This window comes from Puma concolor, chromosome C1 (assembly GCF_028749965.1).
Source record: "Puma concolor isolate L17-30 chromosome C1, mPumCon1.1.hap2, whole genome shotgun sequence".
In the NCBI taxonomy this organism is placed as follows: Eukaryota; Metazoa; Chordata; class Mammalia; order Carnivora; family Felidae; genus Puma; species Puma concolor.
The window spans coordinates 33,167,240-33,185,398 of record NC_141674.1 but is presented as its reverse complement, the minus strand read 5'-3'; the positions used below and the strand labels follow the sequence as shown (position 1 = coordinate 33,185,398).

General features: G+C 45.8%; 2 protein-coding genes across 5 annotated transcripts in view; one reads left to right on the top strand and one right to left on the bottom strand.

Annotated features, from left to right (window-relative positions):
* Positions 1 to 13,128, bottom strand: part of RIMKLA (ribosomal modification protein rimK like family member A) — a 33,196-nt gene extending 20,068 nt beyond the window's left edge. Inside the window, exon 1 of one of the 4 annotated variants that reach the window (XM_086716648.1) lies at positions 12,833 to 13,128. In XM_086716648.1, coding sequence (XP_086572774.1) covers positions 12,833 to 12,995 — 163 coding nt within the window. In that variant the 5' untranslated portion in view covers positions 12,996 to 13,128. Of the gene's footprint in view, positions 1 to 12,235; positions 12,437 to 12,832 lie in introns of those variants that run through there. The other 3 variants (XM_086716650.1, XM_086716651.1, XM_086716649.1) reach the window with 3 other exon arrangements.
* LOC147577960 (uncharacterized) overlaps positions 12,994 to 18,159 on the top strand; it is a 29,847-nt gene continuing 24,681 nt past the window's right edge. Inside the window, exons 1-3 of the mRNA XM_086715168.1 lie at positions 12,994 to 13,123; positions 13,177 to 13,412; positions 14,130 to 14,197. Of these exons, the coding sequence (XP_086571294.1) occupies positions 12,994 to 13,123; positions 13,177 to 13,412; positions 14,130 to 14,197 (434 nt within the window). The remainder of the gene's footprint in view (positions 13,124 to 13,176; positions 13,413 to 14,129; positions 14,198 to 18,159) is intronic.

Genomic DNA, 18,159 nt, shown 5'->3' with positions numbered 1-18,159 from the left:
GGGATTTCATGTGACTAAGTGCCCCAGTGCTTTTGAGCATCACCTTGACTTGGGTGACAGGGCAGGAGGAAGGGAGCAGAGCTGTTTCTGGAATATTCAGACTCTCCCAGACTCATTGGGCTTGAAATTTACTGTTCAGCCTCAAACCACTTTTTTTTTTTAAAAAACTATATCATTCTGTCCCCAAACAGGTCAGTAAGACAGTGAAAAAGATCAGACCCCAAACTAGTTAGTACAGTGGCCAACAGCCAATCTGATCTAAATCAACCATTTAAAGCCATAACAATGTTTTCTTCATATTACTTCTAAAAAGAATAATCTACTTTCATGGGTTATTATATTCTGATTTCCTTTTGAGGTCTGTTATTTACATTCAGAAATATTTTACTGCATTAAAAACAGGATAGAAAAATGGGATAACTTTTTCCAAAGAACCGAGCCTGCTTTTTTCTAACTCACATATCAGGTTCAATTCAGTTAATCAAAACTAGACTTTTGCATTTATATGTACAACAGCAAAGACATGTAATTTATAATACAGAGAAATTGGTTTAGAAAAAAGCAAATCATTCTTGGAAAGTAGAGCTCTAAATATTAAAAACCATTCTCAACCATTCACATCAATAGAGGGAAACAGAAGCACAGATAGTCAGACGTGAGGCCACTCAGATCTGAATCTGGCTAGCATTTTTAGTGGGCATCTGTTGTATTTTAGGTACTTTGCTAAGAACTTTCACATATATTATCTCATTTAAAGGAAAAATTCCTTGGGGCGCCTGGCTGCCTCAGTTAGCAGAGTGTGTGGCTCTTGATCTCCAGGTTGTGAGTTTGAGACCCATACTGGATATAGAGATTACTTAAAGAAAAATTAAAAGTAAATAAATAAACAAAAGATTTCTTGTCATATGGATCCCTGCCTTAGATCTGACTTTATTTTTTAAAATTTTTTTAATGTTTATTTTTGAGAAAGAGACAGAGCACGAGCAGGGGAGGGGCAGAGAGAGAGGGAGACACAGAACCTAAAGCAGGCTCCAGGCTCTGAGCTGTCAGCATAGAGCCTGACGTGGGGCTCAAACCATGAACTGCGAGCTCATGACCCGAGCCAAAGTCTGATGCTTAAGCAACTGAGCCACACAGGCGCCAGATCTGACTTTAAAAGTCTCCACATTGACTGATGCATAATGGGTTACCTCCCACCCTATGCGCACAGACGCACACATCCTTGGCTTCATGAGAGAAAGCTTCAAAAGTAAACTGGTTTTAGGGGTGCCTGGGTGGCTCAGTCAGTTAAGTGTCCGACTTCAGCTCAGGGCATAATCTTGTGGTCTGTGAGTTTAAGCCCTGCGTCAGGCTCTGTGCTGACAGCTCAGAGCCTGGAGGCTACTGCAGATTCTGTGTCTCCCTCTGTCTCTCCTCCTCCCCCACTCACAATCTCTCTCTCTCTCAAAAATAAGTAAACATTAAAAAAAAAAAGTAAACTGGTTTGTAGTGCACTAGAAAAAAACCTTCATGTACAAAGCAAGCAGCGGAGATAAGAAAATCACAGGACACTATAGGATGATGGCAAGCAAGGACCTCACTTACGGCAGCTTTTGGGACCCCTATATACACATATATATATACACATATATATATACATATATATATATATATATATATATATATATTTTAATGTTTATTTTTGACAAAGAGCGGGGGAGGAGCAGAAAGAGAGGGAGGCAGGAGATTCCAAGCAGGCTCCGCACCGTCAGCATAAAGCCCAATGTGGGGCTCAAATTCATGAACCTCAAGATCATGACCTGAGCCGGAATCAAGAGTCGGATACTTAACAGACTGAGCCACCCAGACTCAGGATTGTGTAACAGTGGCTGGTAGTGAAGCTCTGAAAGTTGTCAGAACGGAATTGACAGAAGTAAAGTAAGTGGATGATCCACGGAGCGCTTCACATGATCTCATCGTGTTATAAGGAAGATGTGTCATTTGAAACATGACCTGGCCCCTCTCGATGATGTTCCAGGCTTTCCCTGCGTGTTTCTAGCCTCCACCTGCCCCCCCCCAAAGGAAGTTATTTCTCAGAAGGAAGTTATTTTTATTTTTAAGGAGATGCTATCGCCACTCCTTCCCTTTTAAAGTTCTTTGTCACAAGGCCCAAAGAGGTCTTACCTCCACCTCATTAAAACCCACAGTCATTAAGTGGCTGCTTTTGTTCTCCACCAATTGCTATTTTCAGGTCATTTAATTCAGTTCAACCTTTAGTGAACTGTTGGGGTGAGTCAGACACACTATGAAGCAGGAATACCAAGCTGAACCAGGTGATCTTTGCCTATGAGGAGCTTAGTCTCCTTAGGGACATACAGACACAACGTAAACATTCAGTCTGTCACTCAACACACCCATTCAGCAATTATCTATTCAGCAGCTACTCTGGGCTGAGTCCACTGTTAGTTTGGGTGTCCCCAGAAGCGCTCCCGAGACAAGTGCAAGAAGTTTATTATTAGGATGGTAATTTCAAGAAACACGGGTGCGAGAGGAGAGAAGGGAATGTGGCAAATAGAGGGTGTGTTATTAAGTGAGGGACCGCCTTGGCAACCAGGGCTTAATCCTGCTGCATAACAGTAAGAAATAGTTTAGTGCACACGCCTCAGTTATCCCACGTGAGGGGTGACGGAGTTGGCAACCGACAATTTTTGTGCACCAACTCAGTCTTTGGTTGAAAGCTGCTCCGGGGATGTGGTATTAATTTCCTGGCCCTTCTGGCTTGCCTTGCATGTATGGGCCAAGTGGCCTCTTGGGATCGGAGAGAGCCCTCAGAGATTCGAGTGTTGATGGTTAGAAGTGGGGCCCCAGTGCCATCAAATGGGAGGGCAACAGGGACACTGGAGGGCCACTCACAGCTAAGGAACAGGCACCATCTTAAGGGCTGGGCACGGGGGTAGAGGGGTGTGGGTGAAACAGATGATATCCCTGGAATTGAAGAAGAAAGACAACACACAATTGTGGTTAATGCTGTCGATGCTCTGTACAGAGTACCTGGGTGTTAGGAAGAGTTATCAGTCTGGTTTGGGTAGTGGGTGGGGACAGGAGGTGATTGATTATAACACAAGTGGTCGAACAGGTATATATGTCAGGGCACAGTGACAGTGAATGAGGAGGGAGCAGTTAGTGATAATCTCTGAGACAGAATCAAGGAAAGTTTTGGAAAGGAGATGTTGACTTATGGTGCCTTTAGGCTCAGACAAAATGTGTGAAACTAATAAATGCACGTTCACCTCTCAGAAAGAAATCTATGGTCAAGGTCTGGCATCTTACAAGCACTGAGTTCAGGGATATCCCAGGGTGAATGTATTTGCAAAAGCACTGGAAGAAGTTAAGACAACTTGAGATGAAAGGCCATTATGATGGAGATAAAGTGCTGGTCTCCAAGTCAGAGACGTGATTCAATTCCTTGTCATTTAGGGGCACCTGGGTGGCTCAGTAGGTTAAGTTAAGTGCCTAACTCTTAATTTCGGCTCAGGTCATGATCTTGGAGTTCGTGAGATCAAGCCCCGTGTTGGGCTCTGTGCTGACAGCATGGAGCCTGCTTGCGATTCTCTCTCTCTCCCTCTGCCCCTCCCCACTTGTGCACAAGCATGCACGCGTTCTCTCTCTCAAAATAAATATATAAAACTTAAAAAAATGCCTCGTTGTCATTCAACAACTTGGCAAGACACAAGTCTCTGTGGGTGTCGGTTTCCTCATACGTAAAATGGAAGGGTCCCAGGAAACCAACCTGCCCTCTCCCAAACCCTCCCCACCCCTACCTCACCATAACGAGCCTCCTTGCAACCATGAAGACAAATCTCCTCAAGCCCTTTATCCCTTTCACATCAGTCACCCAAGACTCCAGTCTCCGAGGCCACCTCATCTCCCTAGACGCTAATCCCCACCTGGCTCTGACATTGTCTTTTCTACTCCCATCTTCCACCCCTTTCCACCTCACAGTGTCCTCTGGGACTCAATGGGCAGCAAATCCTCCATCCTCAACCTTTATAGTGAGTGTTCCCTTCACCCTCTTTTCCTGAGTGTGGCTCACCCCCGACTCTCCCCAGTTAACCCGCTTCCCTAACGGTCCTTCCCAGTTGTGGTTGTGCTCTCTTCCTGGCACCTGGGATTCCCGAACCTGCCAGTGGGAGAGATGCGCTCCTTGTTGGGGCTTCCAGACCTTCCTCCTCTCTCTCCCCTAAAACTCCCAGCTCAGCTCTCATCAGACTGCACAGCACTCCACTTGTACAGGCCATCCAGGGACCCCAGTCACCCACCTCTGTCTCTGAAGCTTTAGCTCCTGACTCATTGACCCCTCAACACTGCCACAGCTAATGCTGATTTCAGTACCCTTGTGCAGAATTCTTCCGATGCCCATGCCTCTGTTTCCTGACCTCATTTCCTCCAAGGATGCTGTCTGTCCACCACCCCAACTCAGTCACCACTCTGGGTTACATTCTAGACTTGATGCAGTAATCATAATTCCAGTCTCCAAACACCGTCTCCTATCTTCCCAGCTTACTCTCTCTAGTACCCCCAACTCCAGCCAAACTTTGACCCCACTTTGACCCTAGGAACTACCATTTTTTAGTAGGAAAAACTACCTATTTTTCACTGCCCCTCGCTTCAGACCCTCACTTCCTGCCTTAACCTATTTAAATTTCATAGGAAAGCACCATAGCATGCATCTTCAAATCTACGGTACATCCTCAGATCTTGCACCTAGTTTTTGCTTGGCTGAACCACATCCCTGGTTAGACCAATCCAACTCTGCCTACTTCGTGTTCCCTCCTGTGCAGTGGAACATGAAGAAAAAAATACAAAAACCTGCCGACTGGTCTCAAGGGCATTCTTACTGCTGCCTGGCAAGCACCCTATTTCCCTGGTCCATTCACTCTCCCTGACCCTAAAGAACGATTTCACTTTCTCTTCTTGCTACTTTCTCCCTCCTTCTTATTTCAATGAGAGAAACTGAAGCAACCAGAAAGGAACTTCCCTATAAGCTCCCACAAGCACATCTATCCATCTACTGGCACCTGGGCCATGTAGGTTATCTTCCCTCTTACAATGGCTGAAGCATCCTTGCTCCCAGCTTAGGCCAATTCCTTGAAATATGTAACAGATCCCAATCCCTCCTTCTCACTTACAAAGCACTGCTCCAGCAATCCACCTCCCCTGCATCACCAATTTCTCTCTCTCTACTGGATCATTCACACCAGCATATAACACACTGTTTTTTCTGTCTTAAGGAAAGACTCTCAAACCCATCTCCCCTTTGAGCAAGGTCTTAGTCAGCTAGGCTATTACAACAAAATACCACAGACTGGGGGGCTTAATCAACAGACATATATTTCTCACAGTTCTGGAGACTGGAAATCTGACATCAGGGTGCCAGCACGACTGGGTTCTGGTGAGGGCCCTGTTCCTAGCTTGCAGATAGCTGCCTTCTTGCTGTATCATCAGAAGGCAGAGAGAGAGAGAGAGAGAAAGAGAGAGAGAGAGAAAATTCAGGGGAGAAACAGTTCCGTTCATAGCAGGCTACTAATTCATTTTTCACCTTCCCTTTATAACAAAACTCCTAAGACAGTGTGTATATTCATTGTTGTCCATTATTTCATGAAGCTTCTCTTATCAGGGACACTAATGCTAACTCCATGTTGCTAAATCCAATGGTCCATTCTCACTCCTCATCTAACCTGATCTATCAGCAAAATCTGACACAGTCTGATCACGTCTTCCTTCTTTAAATACTTTGTCCACTCTGCTTCCAGGACATTCCTCTCTCCTGGATTTCTTCATCCCTTATACTTAGGTTTCCTTCCTGGCTGCTCCTCATCTCCCCAACCACTAACTGGAGTGCCCCAGAGCCCAGTCCTTGGACCTCTTCTCTTTTCTATGAAGTCACTCCCTTGATAGGTACGTGGAGATGCTTCTATTTTTGATATCTTCGGGCCAGGGCTTTCCCCTTTATCCCAACTGATATAACAGACCACCTACTTGACATTTTCACTTGGATGTCTAATGGGCATCTCAGTCTCGGTCCTGATCCTCACCCCCTGCTCAAACCTACTCCTACATCCTTTCCAGGTGGGTAAATGGCAAACTTTATTCTTCTAGCTGCTCAGGACAGACACATTGGAGTCCTCCTTGACTAGTCTTTACTGAACATCCAACATCTGATCCAGTAGGCAAATCCTGACAACTCTGTCTTCAAAATCTACCCCAAATCCAGTTACTTTGCACCTCCTCCCCTGAAATCATTCTAGTCCAACAATCGTCATCTCTCACCCGAATTGTAGCAACGACCTCAGCAATCTCCCTGCTTCTGCCCTTGGTACCATCAGTCTGTTCTCAACACTGTGACCAGAGTGACCCTGTGACCATAAGGCAGGTGATGTCACCCCTCTGCTCAAAACCCTTCAATGGATTCCCAGTTCATCCAGAGTAAAATACAAAGTCCTTCCATGACCCACAAGGCCCGATATATTGGCTCTTCTCCCCTCACTCTCCACTTCTCTGACCTCCTCTCCCAGGGCCTGCTCCTTGGCTCACTCCGCTCTGGCCATACTAATTGTTTTGCTACTCCCTCTTGCCTAAACTACTCCAATCTCAGATATCTAAATGGCTTGTTTCCTCACCTCCTTCAAGTCTTTAGCTGAACATCATCTCCTAGGTGAGGAACACCCTTCCACCCTATCCAAAATTGCATCTCCTCTCCTGCCTCCAGAAACATGCCATCCCCTTTCCCTGCTTTTTCCTTCTTGGCCCTTTTCACCAACATACTATATATTTTACTTATCTTGTTTGTATCCTATCTCTCCCATCTAGACTCTAATTTCCTGGAAAGGCAGGGATTTCTTCCTGTTTTGTTCTGGTACCTAGAATGATACCTTACACATAGTAGGTAGTCAACAGGTATTTGTTGACCAAAAGAATGAACGAAATCCTAACAATGAGGATGGAGACTGTTCTTACTCTCCATCACATCTCCAGTACCTAGCACAGTGCCTGGCACAGACTGGGCAGGCAACAGTTGTGAATGGGAAGGACTGTTGTGAAGATGAAGGCACATAAAATATATGAAAGCATTAATAACAGAGTTACAGATATAGTTATTCCATTATTCCTGTTGGTTCCTCAATGCAAAGTAACTAATTTAAATTTATCACTTTCTCATGGTGGGGGGGGGTCTTCTTGAATTACTTTTATTTTTTTAAAGTTTATTTATTTTTGAGAGAGAGAGAGAGTGTGCAAGTGCGTGAGGGGGGAGGGGCAGAGGGGGGGGACAGAGAATGTGAAGCAGGTTCACACTGTCAGTGTAAAGCCCAATGTGGGGCTTGAACCCATGAACTGTGAGGTCATGACCTGTGCCAAAGTCGGACGCTCAACCAACTAGGCCACCCAGGCATCACTTGAGTTACTTTTTAAGAGTGAAGGATCAAATGGGACTAGATTAAACATTTCAGATCATGTTGTAGTTATGTGTTAAAACAATATAAACCCATAATAAGGTAATGTGTCTCAGGAAAGTGGGTAAGGTTGGCGTACCTAACCACTGGAGAAGAGGGTGGAATGGGGTGAGGCTAGCACTGACATACCTGGATGTCACTGGACTCCCTGCTAATAAGGGGAGTGACAAGGACGTGTGGAGGGATGGGGATTACGTGGACCTCTCTGATGATGGCTCTACCCCTTCCACCAGGCAATCCTAACAAATTTGGAGGAAGTGTTATGGTAACAGCAATAGGTGGTTCAGAACTCTGTAAGTAAGGCTTTGAGATCTACTAAGGACCCCAATCTATTGGTTCTAGAATTCCATCCAAGACAGTTCATGACGTATCCCTAAAAACTACTGTTAGAATCATAAAGTACACATCCAGTCCATCCTCAGTCCTTGAGGTTGGCCCATGGATATAAATGTGGACCCATGCGGTAAGGCGTATCCATTCAGTGCTCACGTCGGTTTAGAAACAGTATATGGCAGATGCTTCCATCCACTCTCAGACTTTTCCACTAGTCCTGTATGGTAGCTTATTCAGATTACAGAGTGTCAGGCCCAGGCTTTGGGCAGAGCGCGAGGTCAAAGATCAACCTCTATGCACAGGTTAGTATGTACCCTTGCCTGCTAGGGCCTCCTTGCACAGCAATGGGAGACCATCCCTTCTCTGTGAGGCCTCTGCCATCTTCTGGAAGGCTGCGACACGACCACTTCATCAAATTCAGTTCGGATTCCTCCCACTCGAGCACTTACATCTTACTCAGCTGATTACAACAAAGAACCAAAGAAAAATATCCCAGAACACCTTAACTTAAAGAACCTGACCTAGAAATTGCCATATGGCCACCAAGGTTTCAGCTCTGAAAGGAAGACAAGGAATGCTGAGTCATTCTGCTCCTAAGAGACAAACTGCCACACACCCTCATTTCCAGGTCAGGTGCATCTTTTTGGTCTCGATGTCTATCCCTGAGTTTGTGACTATACTTATTTTTTGAGACAATAAACTGCCATTGTAAAGACCTGTGGGTGATCAAAGAACTTAATTTACACTGGTGGCTCTGTCCTCATAGAATGGCTCATCACAAAAACATTTACATGGCCAAAAATGATCTCCCAAACAGAACCTAATTACAGTAAAAGTCTCATACGCTTCAAATTAGCTTCTCATGTCCTTGACTCAATCATCCAAACATTAACTGGAGGACTACTATGTACGGAGGCCAGCTTCTGAACATACATTTGAGGAATCCCCAGTCGTTTCGGGAGACAAAGAGAAGACAAACTTTGTAAATAGATAAATTACAATAAAATATGATGGATGCTATTTTAGAAGGATATACAATGTTACTTGGCAGCAAATGGGAAAGAGATTGCCGGAGGGGAGGGGAGGGGAGGGGAGGAAGTTCAAGAAAGACTGTACAGAGGTGAATCATGGGAGCTGAGGATGGAGGAGGACTAAATTTGCCACATGAGGGGCTCCTGGGTGGCTCTGTCCGTTAAGGATCTGACTCTTGATGTCGGCTCAGATCATGATCTCATGGTTTTTGAGATCGAGCCCCACGCTGGGCTCCATGCTGAGCATGGAGCCTGCTCAGGATTCTTTCTCCCTTTCATCCAGCCCCTCCCTCACTCACATGTATTCTCTCTCTCAAAATAAATAAATAAACTTAAAAAAAAAAAAAGAAAGAAAGAAAGTGTGCCATGTGAGGGGAACTGCACCAGATGGGCACCTTGGGCCGAGGGAATCGAGTGCATGGGGCACAGGGAAGTCAGTGCAGGTGATGCATGGGGCAGAGTGGAAGAGAGGAAACAAATTTGCTGAGACTGGAATTTCTGAGTACTGGTCCTCACTGCCAGCCAGTACTGTGTGCCAGACACCCTAGTGACGTTTTTGAGAGTTAATTTGCAGAAAGAACCTCAACAGCTGCCTGGCACACAACAAACATTACACATATTTTGCTTTGACTATTACTATGTGCATTTTGGTGACACATGCACCACCACCTTAGCCTGTGGTTAGGAACAATTAAGAAATATTTGTTGAACGAATGAAGAACTTGTGGTTTCTAAGAAGGAACAGAGATGCTACATCCCACGGAAAGGTGAAGGGAAAGTGTTTTCTACAGGATTGCTTCAGTCACCTGAAGGTCATTCCACTCTTCCCAGTGGCCATTCCCACTCACCCCATCCAAAGGTAGGCTGGGGCAGCTAGATCACTGGTTAAAAATACTCATCACAGGGGCACCTGGGCGGCTCAGTCAATTAAGCATCGACTTTGGCTCTGGTCATGATCTCACGGTTCATGGGTTCGAGCCCTGCATCGGGCTCAGAGCTGACAGCTGGAGCCCAGAGCCTGCTTTGAATTTTGTGTCTCTCCCTCTTTCTCTGTCCCTCCCCCGCTTGTGCACACTCTTTCTCTCTCTCTCTCTCAAAAATAAATAAACACTAAAAAAAATACTAATCACAAAACTTTGCATTTGCATGGCATTTTCAGCTTACTTGTATTATCTTGTTTAAAATAACTGCTATCTTTAAATCCTAAACTTTTCATCTCTTGTCTGAATATAACCTGAAATTCTGTCTCTGGATCTAAGGTCCCACTAGCCTCCACAGGGGGAAGCTCAAGAAGGAACTGAAGTAATTGGCTGAGGTCCTGCCCATACTGACTCCTGCATCAACCCCTACACTAATCTGAAGAAGGAATGAAGGAAGCAATGGTATGAATGAAGACTTTGTAAAGGTGGTGCATTAAACTCCTAAACTTTAAAATCGCTTTGAAAAGTCACGCTCTAGCCTCAATGTAATTTAATTCAGTTCAATTCCACATCCACAGGAAAAGGTACTACAGGCTGTGGATGCCCCAGCACAGACTTATTCTGTATCCACAGCTGGAAATCAGACCAGGTCTTTAACTGTCGCTGCTGCTGACCAGCTGGGTGGCACTGAGTATATTTGAGTGTGTGGTTCTCCATTTGTAAAACGGAAGGGTCAGGATGGACAATCCCAAAGGCTTCCACAGCTCTCACTCAATAATTTTCAAATGGGAAATGGCATTAATATCAGTAACTATTTCTGTATTTCAAAGCCAGTAAGTTCTAGAGTTCATTTCAGAAGAATACTTGGCCCAGCCAATCACCAAGTCTTTTCTATAGTTTGACTACAGAAGAAACTGGGAAATAGAGTGCATATCTTTATTCACTCAAAAATATATACTGAGTGCCTATTATTGTAAGACACTATTCCAGTCATCTCTACAGCACTGAACAAGCAAACGAGATCACCCTTCACACCCTTCCTTTGGACGGAGGAAATAGTTATCTGATAGGTTTGTTTTATATTACATAAATTGTGTGTGGCTATCTCTGAATTAGCAAAAGATTAAAACTGCTTCAAAAAATACCTGTTTTCAGTTTCTCCTTTAACTAGGCAAATAACTATATTTTCTTCTACCATAAGAAGAAGTAACTCCTAGTTTGTGAATAGATTGAGATACAGTCACACATAAATTCCTATAAACTTTTAAGACACTGAACAGAAATGTTTAAATGCTTTCTGCAGCACCGAGAATTTAATTTTCACTTTTTCTGGGATGAATTCTTTAAAATGTTTTAAAAAAAAATTTTAGTTATCTCTATACCCAACATAGGGCTCAAATTCACAACTCCAAGATCAAGAGCCACATACTCTACCAACTGAGCTAGCCAGGCACCCCTAAAAGGGGATTTTAGATACAAAACAGCACTTCCCTACTCTTTCATAGAATGTGTGATGGGTTTACAACAGGAATATGATGTGGAATTTCAACGACTATATCTCAAAAATGGCATCTTTACAAGCTGCAAAATAAATAAATAAAATGAAGAGCAAACAAACTGACCTTGGGGGTAGAAAAATGTATAGTAGATCTAGATCAGTAAAATATAACAGATTGTTCCATTTAAGAATTTTAGAGCTGCAAGAACCACTTAGTTTTATAAACAAGAAACCTGAGATTCAAAGACATAAAGGGACCTGGCCAAGGTAAAGCCAAGATACTTGTTAGTAGCAAAGCTGTGGTAAGAATTCAGCTTTGCAGAACCCTTATTCAGGAATCTAACTCTACATTAACTGTTAAGCGTTTTAACAAATCAGGAATAGAGAGACAGTACCCCTTATAGATGACACATTGCTTTAGATTAATGTGTGACACCTAATGTTTACAGTATATTTCTCCAGCAGGCTATATAATCTGATATTACTTATGAAGGGTTTAGATAAATTTATGGATGAAGCATCTAGAACAGATACATTCTACACAGGTCACATTCAAAATGCCTGTAAGTATCCTGTTCAGAATTTGGAATCCCTTTCTTCTGCTAAAGAAGAGTAACAAATTATGAGCTTATTTAACCAGGAATGACTGAAATATTATGAATGGTGTCCAAAAAGCACCCTGAACTGGGCCCCTATTCCCCTCACCCCCAGCCCTACAACTGATCCCCCTGAAGTAGCTGGATTACTTCCAGAGTGGAGGCTGGAGCGACTCAAACTGCAAACCAGAGGGAGGTTCCTAAGCCACGGATTCCTGTCAGAGACTGCTTGTATTAAAGATAATTAAGAATATCTAAAAACATACTTAACCTTTTGAGGTCAGGGTCACAGATGATAACCATGTCTTACCCAAAAAATGCCTCTTGGACACAGCATAGAGAAATCTGAGACCAGAATGGTCTGTACCTGAAATCTTGGCTTTTCTGGAATCAGAATTCAACACTTTTAGGAAGGAGGATGAGTTTAAAGAGAAGCCATCAACGGTCCACTCTCCCACTTACATACTCAAGAGGTGACTCCAAACGTAAATGTCTTCCCCTATGTAGGTTCCTAGTCTGGGAATGACATTCTATGTAGTGCATTACTGACGCTTACACGCTCCTAGAAAACTTTTAAAAACATTCATCTTAATGGCAATTTTGTAAATTTAGTGAGGGTTTCCATAAAGCTATACTGACAGGGTATGGATGCGAGCGGAATTTGCAAATTTTCCTCGGACCTCCAGACGGCTTCAGGTGAATTCGAGTTCCTCCCAAAACAAAGTCCCCTAAGTACGTGAAATTCCGTTCTCAAATCTTGGTCTCGGAGCAGATGGTGGTGGTCAAAGGAAGCTCTCAAGGTTAGGGGCTTTCTCCAACCCTAGGAGGGCTCGCGGGGGAGGGCGGCTGGTCTGCGGGGCCCGAAGGAGACTTGGCTGGGGGAGGCCCGGGTGCGCGCGCCCACCGGCCGGCTCCCGGGGACCCCGGCGCGCCTCCCCGCCCTCCCGGGGCCCGCCTCGCTCACCGAGGTGGCCGCCGACGATGGTGACGGCGATCTGGTCCATGAGCACCGCCCGGAAGCGCACGTCCTGTTCGGAGCAGCGCTGACGGAGAGCGCGCAGGATCTGCACCTGCGGGTAGTCCTCGCGGATGCGCCGGTCCGTCAGGAACCAGAGCTGGGAGCACATGGCGGCCAGGGCGGCGGCGCCCGGCGCGGCGCGGGCCCCCTCGACGCCCCGGGCCGCTCGCTCGGGCTGGCGGGCGGGCGGGCGGCCGGCGTCCCGGGCGAGCGCGAGCCGCGGCTCCGCTCCCGCCGGTGCGCCAGGCGCCTCTGCAGCCCTGACCCAGCGAATCTGCCCGGCCACTCAGCGCCGCCGCCGGCCCGGGCCAGCCAATCAGCGCGCGGCGGCGGGCGCGGGCCGGCCGCGAGGCCAGCTGCAGAGGCGGCCTCCGCGGGCGGCGCCCGGGAGGGGCGGCGGGGCCGGGGGCCTGCGGCGGACGGGGGAGGGGCGGCGCCCGGCGGACGGGCCCCGGGGAGTCCGCGGGTGGCAGGCGGGCGACTAGCGCGGCAGCCGGAGGGCATCCCCGCCCCGCCCGGGACCCCGGTGGGCGTGGCGTCGCCGGCCGGGGTGGGACGGCGGGAGCGGGAGGGGCCGGGGCGGCGGCCCGCAGGGCGGAGAGGGTGTCCCCGCTACCCCGCTAAAGATGCGCAGCGGGCGGCGGGCTGCGTCCCAAACGCGGTCGCGAGCAGCGGGGTCCGAGGGGCACCGGTGGGCCCCAGCAGAGTCCCGGGCAGGGCCTCAGGGACATTCCAAGGGGGATTCTGGGGCCTGGCGAAGGTCACCCGGGAAGGCCCCTAGTTGGACCCTGGCCTCGGAATTCTCTGCCGAAATCCCGGCCTGGACCTGGGGTGGAGGGTGGGGGGTGTTGAGGGGGATTAGGCTTTAGCCGCCTCCCATTCAGATAATTTGAAGGTACATTTCTCAGGGTCTCAGATTTTCTTGCACTGGACACCCCCAACTAGTTTGCGGCGGCTGTGGGCCTCAGAACCTCAATGTGACGAAAACGGGTTTAAGAGTCCTTTTAGAAGGACCACTGGCTGGTCTTCCCTCTCTCCACCCCCACAGGCCGTACAACTGAGTCATCTTTAAATACCGTCCTCGGTCCTAGCCAATTGCATATTCTGCCTGCAAACAATGTTTGAAGCCAGATCCCTTCTAAATAACTGCAAGACTGAAGTTAGCCATCTTTGAAGATCGCAATTGCCCTTCCAGCTCATTAAAATATGTCTTTTTTTTTTTTTTTTTTTTTTTTTGGCTTAGGGAAGCAAGAGTAATTTCAAGGCAGGCCCAGCAGTGACGACTTGGAAACCCATCTTAAGATGTCTCAGGTAAGGTACAGGCTTCACTGTAAATATCATGCAGATTTGTGCATTTACCCCACTAGATGTGCCTTTGGAAAAGTTATATCTAAATAGAATTTCAAAAATTATTCTTTTTCAAGCAAGGTTAACTAAATCCTTTTGTGTTGCAAAATGTACCCCCCCCTCCCCCGACTACCGTGTATTTTCTTAAAGAATCAGTACACTAGTGCCCTATGGATTAGTAATTTCCAAAAATTACCTTTTTTTATTTATAATTTTTTTAATGTTTATTTATTTTTTTGAGAGACAGTGTGAGAGGGGGAGGGGCAACAGAGAGGGAGACACAGAATCCAAAGCAGGTTCCAGGCGATCAGCACAGAGCTCGATGAAGGGCTGGAACTCATGAACCATGAGATCATGACCTGAGCCGAAGTCTGACCCTCAACTGACTGAGCCCCCCCAGGTGCCCCCCCAAAATATCTTCTAACCACAGATGAGCTTGGGCACTAGAGACTCTGTCTTCTACATTGGCCATTTCCTTGATGCTCCATGGTATTCACCTTGTTGACCCTGGTGCTTCCTATGGGGCTTTTGCAGTCTCACACATAGCATGTCTATGAGATGACGAACCGTAGTTTGCTGGCACACTTGTTTACTGAAAACTGTATAAGGGTCTGTAAATTTAGAAGTTGCTTATCATCTATGTCCATAGCTATCTATATGAGGCTAGAATACTCAAGTCATATGAAGATACAGGTGCATATCCAGGCTTGAGGAGAGCAGGGTCTGCTTCCTCACTGTCTTTGCTCTTCCTTGCTAGCAGGTTAATACCACCCCTGTGGTCTCCCTTTTCTAGGATGGGTGACAGGTGAGGACGTGGGACAGCGGCATATCCCGTTAGGAGATGGCTATGCTTGTATAGGTGTAACGTTTTGTTATATTACGGAAATTCCTCACACACAGAGATATGGTCCCAGGTTTAGGATTATTTTTCCCAGATGTATTATGTTATGTAACTTTCTCCATAGATGACTCCCAAATTCACATTGAATCCTGACATCTTTTGAGCTTCAGCAGTATAAAACAGAATGCTGTCCTGCCATTATCTCAACATCCCTAAAGCCAAACTCACTCTTTACCCCTCCATTCCAGATTCTACTCTCTTTTTTTTTTTAATTTTTTTTTTAACGTTTATTTAATTTTTGAGAGAGAGAGAGACAGAGCATGAATGGGGGAGGGTCAGAGAGAGAGGGAGACACAGAATCTGAAACAGGCTCCAGGCTCTGAGCGGTCAGCACAGAGCCCAACGCGGGGCTCGAATTCACGGACCGTGAGATCATGACCTGAGCCGAAGTCGGACGCTCAACCGACTGAGCCACCCAGGCGCCCCTAGATTCTACTCTCTTAAACAGTAAGGAAAATATATTATCTCCTGTGGCAGGTAGGGCAGCTTTAGATTTAGTTCATTTAACAGCTAAATAACATTCTCAGGGACCCAGATTCTTTCCATTTTGTCACTCTGACATTCCTAGGTTAGTGCCCCTCGTAGTCACAAAATGGTTGCCACAGTTCCACCTAACACATGCATACACGTAACATCTGGCAGAAGTAGAGAGACTGTTTCTTCCCATGTATCCCTTTTATTATCAAGGAAAACCTGTCTTGGAATTCTTCAAGCCATCTTCCCACGATCTCATATGCTGACGTCTAAACCAGTCACCATCAAGGAGGAAGAAACTATCATGAATGGCTTAAATTAATTATGATTCGCCCCTGTGGCTGAGAATTAGACTTTTTTTTCCCCAAGCACGTGTAGACTTAGGTGAATAACCTGGGCAAAATAGGGGTTTTCTTAGGAGGAATGAAAGGAGAATAGATGTTAAGGGGACAAATAGCAGTATTTAATACATGTGGTAATACAGTAAATATGTCAGCTAGGTTAGGCTGTGGTAACAGATGATCTCAAAGTGTCTTACGACAACAAAGTTTTTTTCTTGAAATACCCTACATGTTCATGGCAGGTCAACTTGGCTATATTCTAGTTTGTCCTTATGCTGGGACCCACGCTGGACCCTTATCTGGAACACAGTTGGTCTCATGAAAGAAGAAAAGTGATCATGTGAATCCCACAGTAGTTCTTAATATTTCTGCCTGGAACTGATGCATGTTCTTGGTCACACAAAGTTCCTCTGGCCAACTCTGACATCACTAAGGAAGGACAGCAAACATTTGTTTAAAACTGTGACCAACAACACAGCGGGCCACACACAAGGACCAGAAATAACCAAATCTTGCTCTGCTAATCATCTCTCCTCTCCTTAGAGTTCCCAAGGGGACTATGCACAAGAAAGAAATTGGAATCGAAACCAGTGGATTATTTTATTCATAGCTGAGCTGGCACCCAATAACCTCCAGAACAGAAATCTGCCAGAAGACTAGGTTGAATGACATGGCATAGGTTTAAGGCTACAGTGAAGCTCCCTAATTCCCTGTTCCCTTTCCCCCCTCTACATTTTGGGGCCAGTATGCATGGGCATGCCTGCAGAAAGAGGGGAGAAGATGATCAGATCTGCAAAGCAGACCGGATTTACTTTTCTTAGTGTGTGCTAGAGACTGAGCCGGGCCACTTAGCAGGAAATGGGGAGCAAAGCAGCACACACAGCCACGTGACCTTTGAAGACAAAGTGACCGTAACCACGTAAAATGTGAACTCATTAATGTACTGGGTTCTGAGCAATCAGATTAACAAATTCTTCCTTCTGAAGGAAACCATTAAGAAGACAGGGCATTCTCTCTCTCTGCCACTCCCCCACTTGCTCTCGAAACAAACAAACAAACAAACAAATAAATAGAAGGGCAGAAAAGGGAATTCCTTCCTATGTTCCCACACTCTCACTTCTGTTCTTACTGTGTTAGGAAGAGGAATAGAAAAGTGGCCTGTGCACCATCTATTTGCCTCCTCATCTAGACAGTGAGCCTCTTTTTTTTCAACGTTTTTTTTTTTTTTTTTTTTTTTTTTTTGGGACAGAGAGAGACAGAGCGTGAACGGGGGAGGGGCAGAGAGAGAGGGAGACACAGAATCGGAAACAGGCTCCAGGCTCCGAGCCATCAGCCCAGAGCCTGACGCAGGGCTCGAACTCACAGACCGCAAGATCGTGACCTGGCTGAAGTCGGACGCTTAACCGACTGCGCCACCCAGGCGCCCCCAGTGAGCCTCTTAAGAACAGGGGCTAAAGCATTGTGTATCACTGTTTCTACCTGTAGTAAGTACTCAGGTAACTGTTGATAATAGTTATAACCATCGTTAAGAGACATCATTGCAATTTCAGTTGACAAAACTGTGGTCAATTACAGATAATCAGTTGGCCTTTGAATAACACGGTGGGTAGAGATGCCGACCCCCTGCACAGTTGAAAATCCATTTATAACTTTTGACTTAACTACTAACAGCCTTCTGTTGACCAAAAGCCTTACTGATAACATAGACAATTAACACATATATTGTATATGTGTTCTACACAGTATTCTTACAAGAAAGTAAGCTAGAGAAAAGAAAATGTTATTAAGAAAATCAAAGGGTGCCTGGGTGGCTCAGTCAGTTAAGTGTCTGACTTGGGCTCAGGTCATGATCTGGCAGTTTGTAAGTTTGGGCCCCACGGCGGGCTCTGTGCTGACAGCTCAGAGCCTGGAGCCTACTTTGGATTCTGTGTCTCCCTCTCTTTCTCTCTGCTCCTCCCCGTCTCTCTCTCTCTCTCTCTCTCTCTCTCTCTCTAAGTAAATAAACATTAAAAAAATTTTTTTAAAAATCAAAAAGAAGGGAAAATATACTTACAGGACTGTACTATATTTATTGAAACAAATCCATGTATAAGTAGACACACACAGTTCAAATCTGTGTTGCGCAAGGGTCAAGTGCACTAGGTTTTGTAACCTGGGATTCTGGGGCTATATTTCTCATCTTACTTTTAACCTTCAGTATAGACTGGCAC